The sequence below is a fragment of the Heloderma suspectum genome, chromosome 11 (assembly GCF_057233095.1).
Source record: "Heloderma suspectum isolate Gila_16-S chromosome 11, 16-S_ref, whole genome shotgun sequence".
NCBI lineage: Eukaryota > Metazoa > Chordata > Lepidosauria > Squamata > Helodermatidae > Heloderma > Heloderma suspectum.
This window is the reverse complement of record NC_139468.1, coordinates 15764093-15777124: the sequence shown is the minus strand read 5'-3', so window position 1 is coordinate 15777124 and position 13032 is coordinate 15764093. Positions and strand designations below refer to the sequence as shown.

The following is a 13032-nucleotide window of genomic DNA, read 5'->3' as shown; positions in this document are numbered from 1 at the left end:
TGTGGCCCTCAAGATGTTTTGGTCTACTACTCCCATCAGTCCTAGCCTGCTTAGCCAATGGTAAGGGATCATGGGAGTTGTAGTCCAAAAATCTGGAGGGCCATAACTTGCCCACCCCTGTCTTAAATAATGTATTAATCTTATTTAAAATGTTTTACCTTGCTGGGTTGCCATCTTAGCAGAGAACAGATCAATTTCATTATGGCTTCGTTAAATTATCTGTAGCCAGGATTGGCAACTGGAGAGCAAAGTTTCTTTTCAAGAGGGGCACTATTATTTGGAAGGGGCAACAAAATGGCACCTTTGGCCTCCAGCCCTAAGGAAACATCACAGAATGCCTTTGCCCTTTCTTTTACTGAAGAGAGTCGTTTTCCTCTGTCAGGCCATCAGCTGCCTGAAACGAGCCAACTACCTCGCCCCCTTTGACTGGAAGATTCTGTACAACCTCGGGCTAGTCCATCTGACAATGCAGCAGTATGCCTCTGCCTTCCACTTCATCAGCGCGGCTGTCCATCTCCAGCCGAAGCTGGCAGGACTCTACATGTTGTTAGCAGGTAGCAATGCCATGCATACCCACCCACCATGCATGGTTACTGCAATGAAAATTCTGCTTCGTGTTGGCAGGAAGGGATGTTTCCCTTGCTGAAATAACTAGTATTCATTTATGTAGTGTTTTAAGCATGTGGAGTGCTTGATATTAATGGTCTCATTAAATATGTCTTTATTCCCATTTTAAGGATTGGGAACTTTGGTCAAGAGCCTGCAACTTGCCCTAGTCCACCTCATATATTCCCAGGTTCACGTCCAACAATCTGTTCCGTGATCTAGACTCTGTCTTGAAATAAAATCCACAGGGACCCAAATGCAGACCCCCTTCAAGCCAGAGCTGTGTATAAGGAAGATGGAAGTTTCCTATCCTTGGCTAGCATTGTGCTTGAACATATGAAGCAGCCTTATATTGAGTTATGTCATTGGTCCATTTAGCCCACCACTGTCTACTCTAATTGGCAGTGGCTCTCCAATGTCAGATCATTGGACTTTTCCATCACCCAGAAATACTTTAATTGGAGATGTTAGTGATTGAACCTGGGACCCTTTGCATGCAAAGCATGAGTGCTCTGCTACTGAGCTTTCTTTCTCCACCTACTGCTTTCCCTGACACGACGGTTGTTCCCTGCCTGGGACTGGAGCCCCTTCCCCAGGAGGCCTCTGTGCTCCCTAGGCCAACTGTACTGTAGTGTTTTCTTATGAGTATGAGTCGTGAGGTGGAGTCTTGCCTCACTGATTCAAACTCTGCTCAGCCATTAGTTCCTTGAGACGAGGCAAGTCACTGTCTCCAAGTCCCTTCCCATCCTGTCCCCCCCCCCCATAATATGGGAATAAAGATACTGGCCAAAGGGCAAAATCAATTCAGTATTCCTTCATATTGCCAACAAGTCATCCTTCTTTTTCTTGATGCAGTTGCACTGACAAACCTTGAAGATGCTGAGAATGCCAAGCTAGCCTATCAGAAAGCTTCAGCGCTGGACATGTATGTTTTTTGTTTACTTGGGATCGCTGCAAGCAGCAGCCTTGTTAAGTTTGCTCTCTCTGTACCAGCCACAAAGTGGCAACACAGATTACACATCCTCCATGGCCTTAAACTGGACCTTAAGGCTGGCCTGGCGGTATTGCTGAGTTTTCTTGTTCACTGGGTCAAATGAGACGCATGTAACCTTCTCCACTTTTTTTTTTTCCTAATGAAAAGCAGCCTCAGGAGGCAGTGATCTTGAGCAAGAGGGCAGAGTGTGCGTGCGTGCGTGCGCGCACACGCACACGCACACACACCCCTTTCCCTTCTTTGCCAGCAGTTTTTCATCTGGAACATTCCCTGCTCTGATCTTGCCCTCTTCCAATCAGCCATCCTTGGAGGTATAACATTCTGCAGCATCCCTGCAACAGGTGTCATTGGCCCAGTGAATCACTCCCAGTATAAAGACCTGGTAGAATTGCTTGCCCTTGGTAGGAAGTACACTTAGAACAGTGAATCACGTGAGGTGGGGTTGTTTCATAGCCACTTAAAAAGTTAATCTCTTTATGCAAGAGTGAACTGTACCTCTGCTTCTAGTTCCAAAAGAAAGCATGCCTTAGCTGCCAGAACTTTGTGGCAAACACTGCTTTATGCACTAGCTCCTCCCCTGCCCATAATACATTGAGATGCTGTAGAAACAGCGCTAAAGTCTGGTGCTGAGCTATGACACAGGTGTGACCTGGCAGTGAACTGATATGCTGTCCAAAGACTGCATGTATCCACACACACTGTGATAGGAAAGTGAATACTATGAACACAAAGGTACAAAAGCATAACTAACATTTTTGGCGTATCACTCTGGACACAGCTGCCTATATGAACCCCCAAGGAGTCTTGCTGCAGATCTTCTGAAGCTCTAGAGGCAGGAAGGAATGTAGATGTGCTTTCAGGGGCAAGTGAAGCCTGTGACAAAGGGGTACCCAGACCCTGCTTGTCTCTTTGAAACTTCCCTAGACAAAGGACTCCATTTCTTCGAGGCTGAAGCAGCACATTTCAGCGAGAATCCACAAGGCAAAGCTTGGGTGGTAAGAAGGGTCTAGCACGACAGCCAGGAAAGAGTCTCACTTCTCTCCTCTCCCCCACCTAAGTGATAATTGCCCCAAGCACCCATCTCTGCAGGATTTCTTTTGTATATGAAAAGCATGACTCCCAAGCCCTTAAGCCAAAGACCCTACATTGGTTGTAGTGCTTGTGGCCCACCACTCATAAGAGACCACACTCCATGTGTCTTGTCATGATCTCCAAGATAATTTTGGTGGGCCATTCTTTTAACCATTAGGGTATCAAAGGCAGCTGGAAAAGTATTCTTGGAAGCTGCCTCTCACCCCAAGCCTGAGTGTGTTTTTGCAGCATTATCTCTCTCTGCCCAGTCTTAAGCCAGTAGGGACTAGCTGCGAGTCAGGGGGTGCTTTTTAAATATTTTATGTGGATAGTAGTGCTTCACCTCTATCAGCCTCCAAGCTTTTGGAATAGGGTAGGCAAGAAATGCACAGGCTGCCAGCTGGTAAGGTCCAGCACTCTGCCAAATCCAAGATGCTTCGCCCTGCATCAGCCAGGCTGTTTCCACATGTCATGTACCCCAACACAAGAGGTGCGGCACGAGTTCCAAAACCAGCTGGAACTTTCTTGTGGTTGGAGAAGGCATGTGTTGGCGGATGGGTGACTGGGAACTGCAGCACTGTCTTCTAGGATTGTTTATGCAGCAAATAGGGCAGCAAGATTGTTAACAAGGACTTGCCAACGAGATCACATTACACCAGTACTTTTCTGGCCCCAATTCAAAGTGCTGGTATTAACATTCAAAGCCCTAAATAGCTTGGGGCCAGGTTATCTGAAGGATTGCCTCTGCCCATATGTGCCTGCCTGGGCCCCAAGATCATCCTCAGCAGTCCTTCTCAGAGACCCCCTACCAAAGGAAGTGAGGCAGGTGGTTACCAGGAAGAAGGCCTTTTCTGCTGTGGCACCCCGGCTATGGAATGAGCTCCCTAAAGAGGTTCACCTGGCACCTGCGTTGTACTCCTTCCAGTGCCAGGTGAAGACCTTTTTATTCTCCCAGTATTTTAGAATTTTAGCTTCCTAGTCTTTTAGCTTTAGTGTTTTAAATCTGTATTTTAAATCTCTGCATTGCTACTAGGTTGTATTCTGGTTGTACTTTTATATTGCAGTTTTAAGCTTTCATATTTTGTTGTTTATATTTAACAATATTTTATATTGCTTTATGCTACGCTTTGTGGTTTTAATTTTTGTAAACCGCCCAGAAAGCTTCAGCTGTGGGGCAGTATAGAAATGAAAAAAAAAAATGCACTAATGGAACTCTTGCCTCAGAACCATGCAGCTGATTTTGCTCAGGCTCTGCCTCCAGCCCTGACGCTTACAAGCTGCTGAGCAACAAAGGATGCTAGTTCATGGCAACTTTCCAGCATAAGATCCAGTGCATCTGGCATGCTGTTAATCCTAGTTTTCATTTAAAAACACAGACACACTGTGGTTCTTTCAGTTATTGTGGTTTGGAGATAAATTTGAAAACAGAGTAGCATCTGCTAAAAGCCCCAAGAAGTAGATTCTGTGGAAGGGGCTTTGTGTGAGGCTGCTCTACTTTGTGCAGCTCCTTTTTCAGCTCTCTTCACCTGTGTATAGTCTTTCAGTTTCCCATGACTTACTGTTTATCCAGTTAATCAGATCTAATTTTTAAAAGATAAAATATTTGTAGTTATTTAATTTGCATTATCTATTATACTTTCCTTAACAAACAGAATTCAGCTTTCTAGGTTGCAAAATCCTGGTTTCCGTAAAGATCCTTGTCCTGCCTGCAGTATTTACTGGCAACATAATCTGTCACATTGGTGGCCCTTTGGCACCAGCACCAATTTTACTATTTCTTGCTTAATCTTAGCAACCCATTTTCTGTCTCTCCTGGGCTACAGGTGCAACCCTCTGATAAGTCTGAACTATGCAATCTTGCTCTACAATCAAGGGGATAAGAAAGGGGCTGTTCTGCAGTACTATGAGATGAAAAGAAAGGTCCAAGCATTAAAGGAGAGCACACTGGAATTTGACCCTGAGGTATGTTGTTTTAAACCACTGATGAGCGCTTCCAAGGTTTTGCAGCTAGGTAGCTTGGCAAACGGATCAGCCATATACTCAAGAGTGCAGTTGACAATTAGAAATGCTATTCTGTTAGTGGAAACACAGGAGCGCTGAAGTTGTTTCTGCTGTGGAAACAGGCTTCTTAGCGAAGAGCAACGCGGTTGGGATTCTTCCCTTAGCCAAGTCAGTGAACCCAGCCTGTGGTGCTCTGAAATGCTAGAATGCCTGTTCAGGTCAGCATTTGCTTCTGGATCTTTGTCCTATCTGGCAGCCACAGCTCTTTGGATAGACAGGATGATGTACTTTGGAGAGTATTTTCTACTACATAGGCCAAGAACAGGCATCTACCCAGGTTCGGCCTCCTCCTCCTCTTCATATCGAAGCAGACTTGATGTCAAGGAGACCTGCTGTAGGACTTGACTGTTCAGCTTTCCTCCCAGCCCTCTCTTTCTTTTTTATGGGTAGATGGTGGATGTAGCACAGAAACTGGGTGGTGCCTTACAGCTTGGAGAGGTCGCAGTCTGGACTAAACCTACTAAGGACTCCAAATCAAAGCAGCGAGGGACTGCATCCGGCAAATCTTCCACTGCACAGCCTTTAGGCTCTAACCAAGCCCTTGGACAGGCCATGTCTTCTGCAGCTGGGTATGCAAAGACCATGATTCCAGGTATGCTTGTCTACACCACACCCATTTGTGTAATCAGACCTACCTTTTCCTTTGGTTGAACACTAGAAATGGATTCTGGCAACCAGGAGCTACAGCATAGCAGCTAAAGAGTCCATCACTTGGCACCTGTAATCTCACAGGTAATGGGTTAGATGTAGCCTGCAACCACATGGTTGTGCAGGGTGTCGCAGCCACCCAGGTTAAACGGAAGGGTGGGCTTAACTGTAGTTGGCTTCTGAGCAGCTCCTGCATGCATCCTCATAATCTGAAGAAATATGCTAACTAAGCAACTTGCCTAGGGCCACAGTTTGTATTTAGAGGGCAGGAATGGATGCTTGTGGTGATCCTGTACTGCCAGCATATCGTTTGTTAAAAGAACATTATGGTGGCAGGGCAGCATAGAACAGGAACAGAGTGAAGGAGACAGAAAGGAAATCCCTTCCATTTTGCACGGGACCTCAGTTTCTGTGGCACCTAAAGGCAGCCGCTTCAGGATAATTCTGCAAAAGTGATTGCTGCTGTAGATCTTACCATCACTACAGATTTTCTTCAGGTTGACCCCCTCTCCCTAAGGCAAAACTTATTCAGCTGTTTATCCACTGAAGCATTGTAGAAGCAATAGCAGCAGGAGGAAAACACCTTGCTGAAGAGGACTGCTTGCATTGTTGGAATTTCATGTAGGCAGCCATAACATTTGCATGTTCCTTACCATGCGGTCTGGCCCAGCTGAGCCATAAGAAAACTCACAAGCAAATCCTCAGGGAATTGAGCCTAACTGCTAAGCAGCCTGCAAATATTACAGGCCCTGTGTAGTGCCCAACATGGTAGATGGACATTTGACTCAGCCCTAACTCATGTCTTACCAATGAGTACATTACATCTAAGGGGGCTTCCAAAGGTCTCATAAGCCTCTGGAGGTGTCATATTCATATCAGAATTTTAGGCCCTTTGGTAAAGAGGCAGGATAATAAAGGAGGGGGGAGAGGAATAAATGATAAATAGCAGGCAATAAAGGGGAAATGGTGAAACAAAAGTAGAGGACAAACATGAGCGGAAACAGCATGGAAAGGAAACAAACAGTAAGCAAGATGTTATCAGTCAGAAGGAAAAGAATAGGCTGGAGAAACTTTAAAGGGCGGTGGGAAAAGATATTACTGGAATAATTCCCACAAAATAGAAAGTTAAAAAAAAAAAAGATAGGAGAAAGACACATTAAAAAGCCAGAGTGAATTTTTGAAGTGTAAAACAATCCCCAATTATACAGAATTACAAACACAGGCACAGTAAGCAGAGTGTCCTTAGGACTGGATGCAGTCCGTCTGCCATTTTATCAAAGTTACATGCTAGCAATAGATACAGCAGTTTAGCATCTGCTGTCATTGTCACAAAGGAAGCCATATAGAAACTCAAAATGGTATAGATCATATGTATTTCACCATCCATCCTCTAGCTCTAGGGCTGAAGCTCTCCTCTATTATTTGAAGAGGAGACCAGGACATTATTACTGGATTTCTATTCACTTTCCTTCTCCAGGTGCTGGAAGTTCAACTCAGCTGGCAAAACATCCCTCCCTGCCACTGGAGCCTAAGCCCAACTCTGACACTGGTCCTGAGGAAACCACATCTCTTGCAGAGGGGCAGGAGCAAAATCATAGACATCAGCCCATAGAAGAAGGCAAAGAATCTTGAAAAGGTTCCTGACTTGGACAGCTTGTAGAGTTGCAGAACTCTCACCCTGCTAGATGCAAAGGGACAGTATCAAATGTGCATTTAGTATCCCACAACCCTTGCTCCAGTGCAAGGTGATATGCTAGTCCTCCCTCCTTGAGCTAACAAGATGTTAGGAACTGAATTTTAACCTATTTTCCTCAACACTCCACATACAGGCAAATTAAAAATGCCATCAAGATCAGAGCAAGATTTGGGAGTGGCCTTACCTGGCAGCAGGTAGCCCTTTGATAATTGTAAACCCACTTCTCTTCCTGCTGCAGAGTCCCTAACAGGAAAATCACCATCCTGGTGCATGGCCTACAAACTGAGGTTGCAACCTTCCTCTACTCGTGGCTTTGACTTAACTTCCCATAACGTAGCTGTACCACCAGCCAACTGTTGACTGTGAGAGGCCAGCCAGAGGCACCTGCTGCTGTACTCCTCAAACTAGTGATTTATTTAATTTATTCAGGGTTGTTAAATTGGGATTAGATCCAGCTGCAAGTGCTTTAGCACCAGTCTCATGTTTTTGCTGCTGCTTTGGATCCTAGAGGGATCAGCCTAGATGAATGAACAGATGTCCTCCCCCTATCCTTGGATGGTAGAATTTACTCCTACAGACTATTTGGCAGAAGAAAACTTTTACATTTTTTTAAAAAGCTTCCCCTATAGAATTTTAATAAATGGATTGAAGCTCCTTCTATATTTTACTTTTCTCATGTGTTACTGGATTCCTTTATATTGTGAATTTCTGAGAATTAATGCCGACCCACTACTGTCTCAAATATAAAAGGACTACACATCTCCTTAGCAAATGAAATAAAACAGCAATGTTGCCTGGGAAAAAAAGTCCCAGATTGGAACACCTGGGGAAAAAAAAAGGTTTAATTATGCATAACACGAATACAACTACAGAGCTTTGCTCTAGGTGTCACTGGATCTTACCTCACAAAGGAGGAAACTGGAGCAATACCTCCTCAGATCATCTCAGAGATCCAGGAGGTTCATGTTCATGTAAAATCTACAGGATGCCATGTTTTTCTCAGTAGTGGCAAGTGCCAGTTTCTCAGTGGCAGCTGCAAGTCATCAGAAGCCGCACAGTAGGACTTGCAGAGGCTGTGGGTTGCGCACCTCTGGTGTAAATACATTGGCCCCAGCCTGCTTTCGGTTTTAAAATGCCCAATGCCTTAAACTACACTTGGAAACATACTGGCAGCCCTAAACAAAGCTCATTGTGGAAACTGAAGTGACCAGAGCATGGATGGCAATGCAATCAAGGAAGGGCTCACCCACCTTATCAGTTTTAGTTGGACAAAGGCAGCCCTGACTACTTCTGAGCATCCATGAGCAAAGCACAGCCAGGAGCACCAGCAGCTATAAACCTGCATTTGTAAGAGACAGGCACACGCTCCTCCCCAAAGTCATGTGGAGCACTCGCCAGTAATATTTGTCGATTCAGATCGTAACATTCAAGGACTGAAGATGATGCTCCTGGATTCTGTGTGTGTAGGGGGGAGAAATAGAGCAGGGTACCCCCTGCATAGGAATACCACCCTCTAAAATGATCTCTCAAAACAGCTGCACTGGGGACAAGATGGAATCTTGCTACCATCCCAGGTACGTTCCCCAAAGATGCAGCAGCTACTGCTGTAGCCATCTTGTCCAGTGAGATCATATTTTAATATCACACAACACTGAAGAATGTTAAATGTTTTCACTAATTATACAGATTTAATATGCTAAGTCTACTTCAACCCCCCTTTCCTTCACACGTCATTTTGCTGATAAAGAGCTTTCGTTCACAAATTATCATCATTGCAATCTTCTGGCAAATAATGTCCAGCAGCAATTTGGATTTTCTCTCCTTTGTGTGCGAGAGATATACTATTTGCATAAGGGCACATTTGAATTGGGCTCAGTTTAAGCAGAATTCAAGCATTATAGGACCTGTGGCCCTTAACCTGAAGCTAAACTTTGAAGCCAAAGGAACTCTATGGAGCCCTTTCATGGCATCACTAAGTAGGACAATGGTCTTCAATTGACTACGGAGTTATTTCTTCTAGGATAAGAACCAGCAGAGCTGAAGCTGTGAAGGGTAACAGTTCAGGAGTAGAGCACATGCTTTCCATACAGATGGTCTCACATTCAATCCTTTGCATCACCCATCTGAAACCCTGGAGAGTTACTGCCAGTCAGTGCAGACAGTGCTCAGCTAGATGGACCAATGGTATGACTTGATATAAGGCAGCTTTCTATGTTCCTAAGTTAGTCACACACTCAAAATTTTGAAGCGCAAAATCAAGTAATTACAAAAAAGGGACACATTTATATCTTAAATGCAAAACAACACTTAGCGAAAATACCATCCATAATACAGAATCCTGTTACAACCATGTACATCCTTCTCTGAGACATCACACACTGTCCAGAAATACTTTTTTCATAGGAATTACACAGGCAGAACGATCTGGCAATAGAGGGTTTTGAAAAAAAAATGCTTTAAAGGATGCTCTTTAGCTCTTGCAAACTACATCTAGTCTACCCCTGCTGTTATTTATGAAGTGAGAACAGAATGTGTAGCTCTCACATCACAGGTGACTTTCACAACCATATGCCTTGGCAACTGCCTGGCACCAAGACGACAGATGCTATGTATACTCCTTGCCCAAGTAAACTATGCAGTCTGAAGCCCCTGATGCCATAGGTTTTTGGGCCAGCAACTCCCTGAGATTTCTGGTGGGCCAGAGAGCTGTAGCAATGTGACAGCTTAGGGAAGAATCTGCACCATTTGGAAGAGCAAAACATAGCTGCTGCTTCAGATTATGGAGCAACAAGGTATAAGGTAGGTTTACCTTTTGGCAAAACCATCACCTAACAGCTATTCAGCGTTTCAGAAAGAGGGAGAATGCACCTACTTCAGTGTTTTGCTTCTCAAAATGGTTCCCTAGTGCAAGGAGAGTTATAAGGGAAATGTAGCTCACAGACACACATTTGTAAGAGGGCCTGGCCCTGTGCAGTCACATTGTGATTGCCGTTAAAGCTGTGATTGGCTTGTGGCCAAGTGGATGTGCTCATTTAGCAGCTGTATTCTTAATGCAGCCTGAACAATTTTGTTGGACCCAGATGTGTTAGTAGTATGGAAATAAAAATAGGAAGGCACCAAATGCTGGGGGAAAGGGAGGAAGCCTCCAGGAACACAGACATATATTTGAGGCCCACATATTTTGAATATCTTGAGAAGCAGACACAACCAACCTGAGCCTTTGGCTTCCAGCTTTGTTACATTACTCTAGCTAGTAGGAGAGATGTGCAACTCTTGGGCTCATGTTCTTTCTCTCTTCCTGACTGATAAGCAGGCTGAATAATAGATAGCATAAAACCAGGCTCAATTCTACCCAGCATATACCCAAACATGAGGTCTGTACCACTCTTTACATTCAATTAGGAATAGCGGATTCCAGGAGATCCTAGAGGGAGCAGAAAGACTACAGACATAAGGCAGGAGTATTTGTACAAGAAGCCTCTGTCACCCTTCTGATGTGTGTTGTGGATATGAGTAGGATAGAGTAAGGATGGACGAAAGTCCCTTACCTGGTCCCACAGTTGTTTCCGGTGGTGGGGGGAGGCGCTCCGGTTCTCCCCCCGAAATTCTTGGCAGGGGGGGAGGTGTCCCGCCCCTCCCGGCCGAAATTCAGGCCGGGGGGGAGGCGCCCCATCCCTCCCCGCCGAAATTCTGGCCGGGGGGGAGCGCCCCGTCTCTCCGGCCGTGAAATAAAAAAGTAAATTGTAAAAAAAAAAAAAAAAGTGATAGGCTACGTAACGATTTATGTAGCCTGTCACGGCTAGATTTTCAAAGTCAGCCGTGATAGGCTACGTAAATCTTTACGTAGCCTATCACGGCTGACTTTGGGGGGGGGGGGGGAAGTGCATACGCAAATGGCGGCGCCCATGGGCGCCATTTGTGTTCCTTATTTGGGCATGGGTGGTCTGCGTAAAGATTTACGTAGACTACGGTGAAAATAAGGGCAACGCTATTTGCCCTTATTATAAGCCCTTATTATTATTTATTATTTGCCCTTATTATAACGCCGCCGCCACCGAAACTCGCCGCCGAGAGGGACATTCGCACGAGGTAAGTCCCATCCCGGGGGAGGGGGGGGGTCGGAGAATTTCCCCACCAATTTCGGGGGGCTGAATGCGTTGGCATTCGGCCTCCCGGAGATTCGTGGAGAAATTCTCCGCCATCCCTAGGATAGAGTTAAGTGAACAAAGAGAGCCAAGAGAAATGTACCAAACACTTCTGCCATGCAGCTGCCAATCAATTACTACAATTTTGGAATGAACACAAGTTACATAACAGTTCTTATAACCCAAAGCAGCAAAACTCTGGGAATAAAGCTGCACATTTAACAATGATTTCTCCTATCAAAGGAGACAATGCAAGATATATTTTAAGTCTCACAACTTAAGACTGCTAGTATATTGATTGTGCTATCCTTGTGCTCACTGTTCCAAGATGTCTGAATCCAGAAGCCCTTCCAATAGTGTTGCAAACATGATTGTATACTACAGTCAAGCTTCCAATTACTCTGTTCTTGAACATTCAACCAAACAAAGCCCAGCCACGATCCTGGATTTTGTGGTCTTACTATAACAAAGAACTCTCTTTGCCCTTCCGAGCCCTCTTTTAGAAGTACTGCTCATGCATACAAAAGCAACACCATCCTTACATATTGATGTTATTTTGGTAAGAGTGTCACACACTGACACTCAGTACTTGGACTTATGACAGCAAAGGGCACTTTCAGCTGTAAATAGGCAAGGCCAGCACCTGGATAATAAAATGGTATCAGCAGGTAGGGCTCATTCGACTGAGGCACTTCCTGCAGCAGAGTGCCAGACAAGCCGAATTACTACCAACACAACGAGCTTCAAATACAGTTCACTACATAACAGGTGTAAAGCAGGGATGAAAGTGGCAGTTTCACATGGATAAGAAAAAGGTGGAACATAGAAAGCTCCTTTTTACCAGGTCAGATTATTTGTCCATCTAGCTCAGTATTGCCTACTTTGGAAGCAGCTCTCACGGTTCCCAGACAGAGGTCTTTCCCATCTTTGCTGCCTGTTCCTTTTAACTGGAGATGCCAGGGATTAAGCGTGGAAGCTTCTGCATGCAAAGCATGTACTCTATCTCTGAGTGAAGGTGCTGAATTTTTCCTTTGGCCACCAGTCCTTCCACCACCACCACCACTACCACCACTTTTCTCCTAGTCAAGACGCAGGCTGGAAATAAGCCTGGCTAAGAGAAAAAATAAGCATAGTAGAGGAAACTGAAAGCAGAAGAGATGTTTAGAATGCTCCTTCCTACTGCTTCTCCACTTGAAATTGATATCCCACCTCTGCTTTACAGCTGTTCAGCAGTGACTCATAGCTGAAGACATGGATCTATCATAGTTACATTGAATTTTGCCTTTAAATGCAGGACTAAACCACCAAAGAAAACACCCCAGGCAAGCAAACTCAAGACCGCTTGATTCAATGCTGCTGACCAGCCCAAAGTGAAAGAAAAACCTCTTTAGTTCTAGAAATTCAGCAATGGGACTATTGCAAAAGGCTCAAACAACTTCTAGAAAATTGCTCTCAAGCATTCCACAAATGACTTTTCATCTAAATCTAAACGTTGTCTGTATCTAAGCCATTTGGAGTAACACACATCTACATGGTTCCTGAATAAAGATGAGAAGAGGTAGTTTGGAGCCTCCTCTTGTCTTCTCTCATGTCACAGCCACAACTTTGGCACTGTTAACACCCTAAGAGTTCTGGAATTCAGGACCGGTGGCCAAACAATCATTGTAACATCATGATGAGAGGAAATTTTAAGTGGGTAACAAAGAAGGCAACTGGAGCAGCAGCATTATGCCTTGCTCATGTTTAAATGTAGATATAAAATGTATCAGCATACCCTAAGATATAGTTCTGAAACTTCTGCCAAGAGAAGA

General features: G+C 44.7%; 1 protein-coding gene across 5 annotated transcripts in view; it reads left to right on the top strand.

Moving 5' to 3' along the window:
- The window catches only part of BBS4 (Bardet-Biedl syndrome 4), a 57639-nt gene extending 44858 nt beyond the window's left edge, over positions 1-12781 (top strand). For 3 of the 5 annotated variants that reach the window (XM_084816941.1, XM_084816943.1, XM_084816942.1), the window contains 5 exons: positions 383-554; positions 1462-1531; positions 4495-4633; positions 5123-5324; positions 6858-7874. In XM_084816941.1, the coding sequence (XP_084673067.1) occupies positions 383-554; positions 1462-1531; positions 4495-4633; positions 5123-5324; positions 6858-7012 (738 nt within the window). In that variant the 3' untranslated portion in view covers positions 7013-7874. Of the gene's footprint in view, positions 1-361; positions 555-1461; positions 1532-4494; positions 4634-5122; positions 5325-6857; positions 7875-12515 lie in introns of those variants that run through there. The other 2 variants (XM_084816940.1, XM_084816939.1) reach the window with 2 other exon arrangements.
- Positions 12782-13032: the final 251 nt, after the last annotated feature.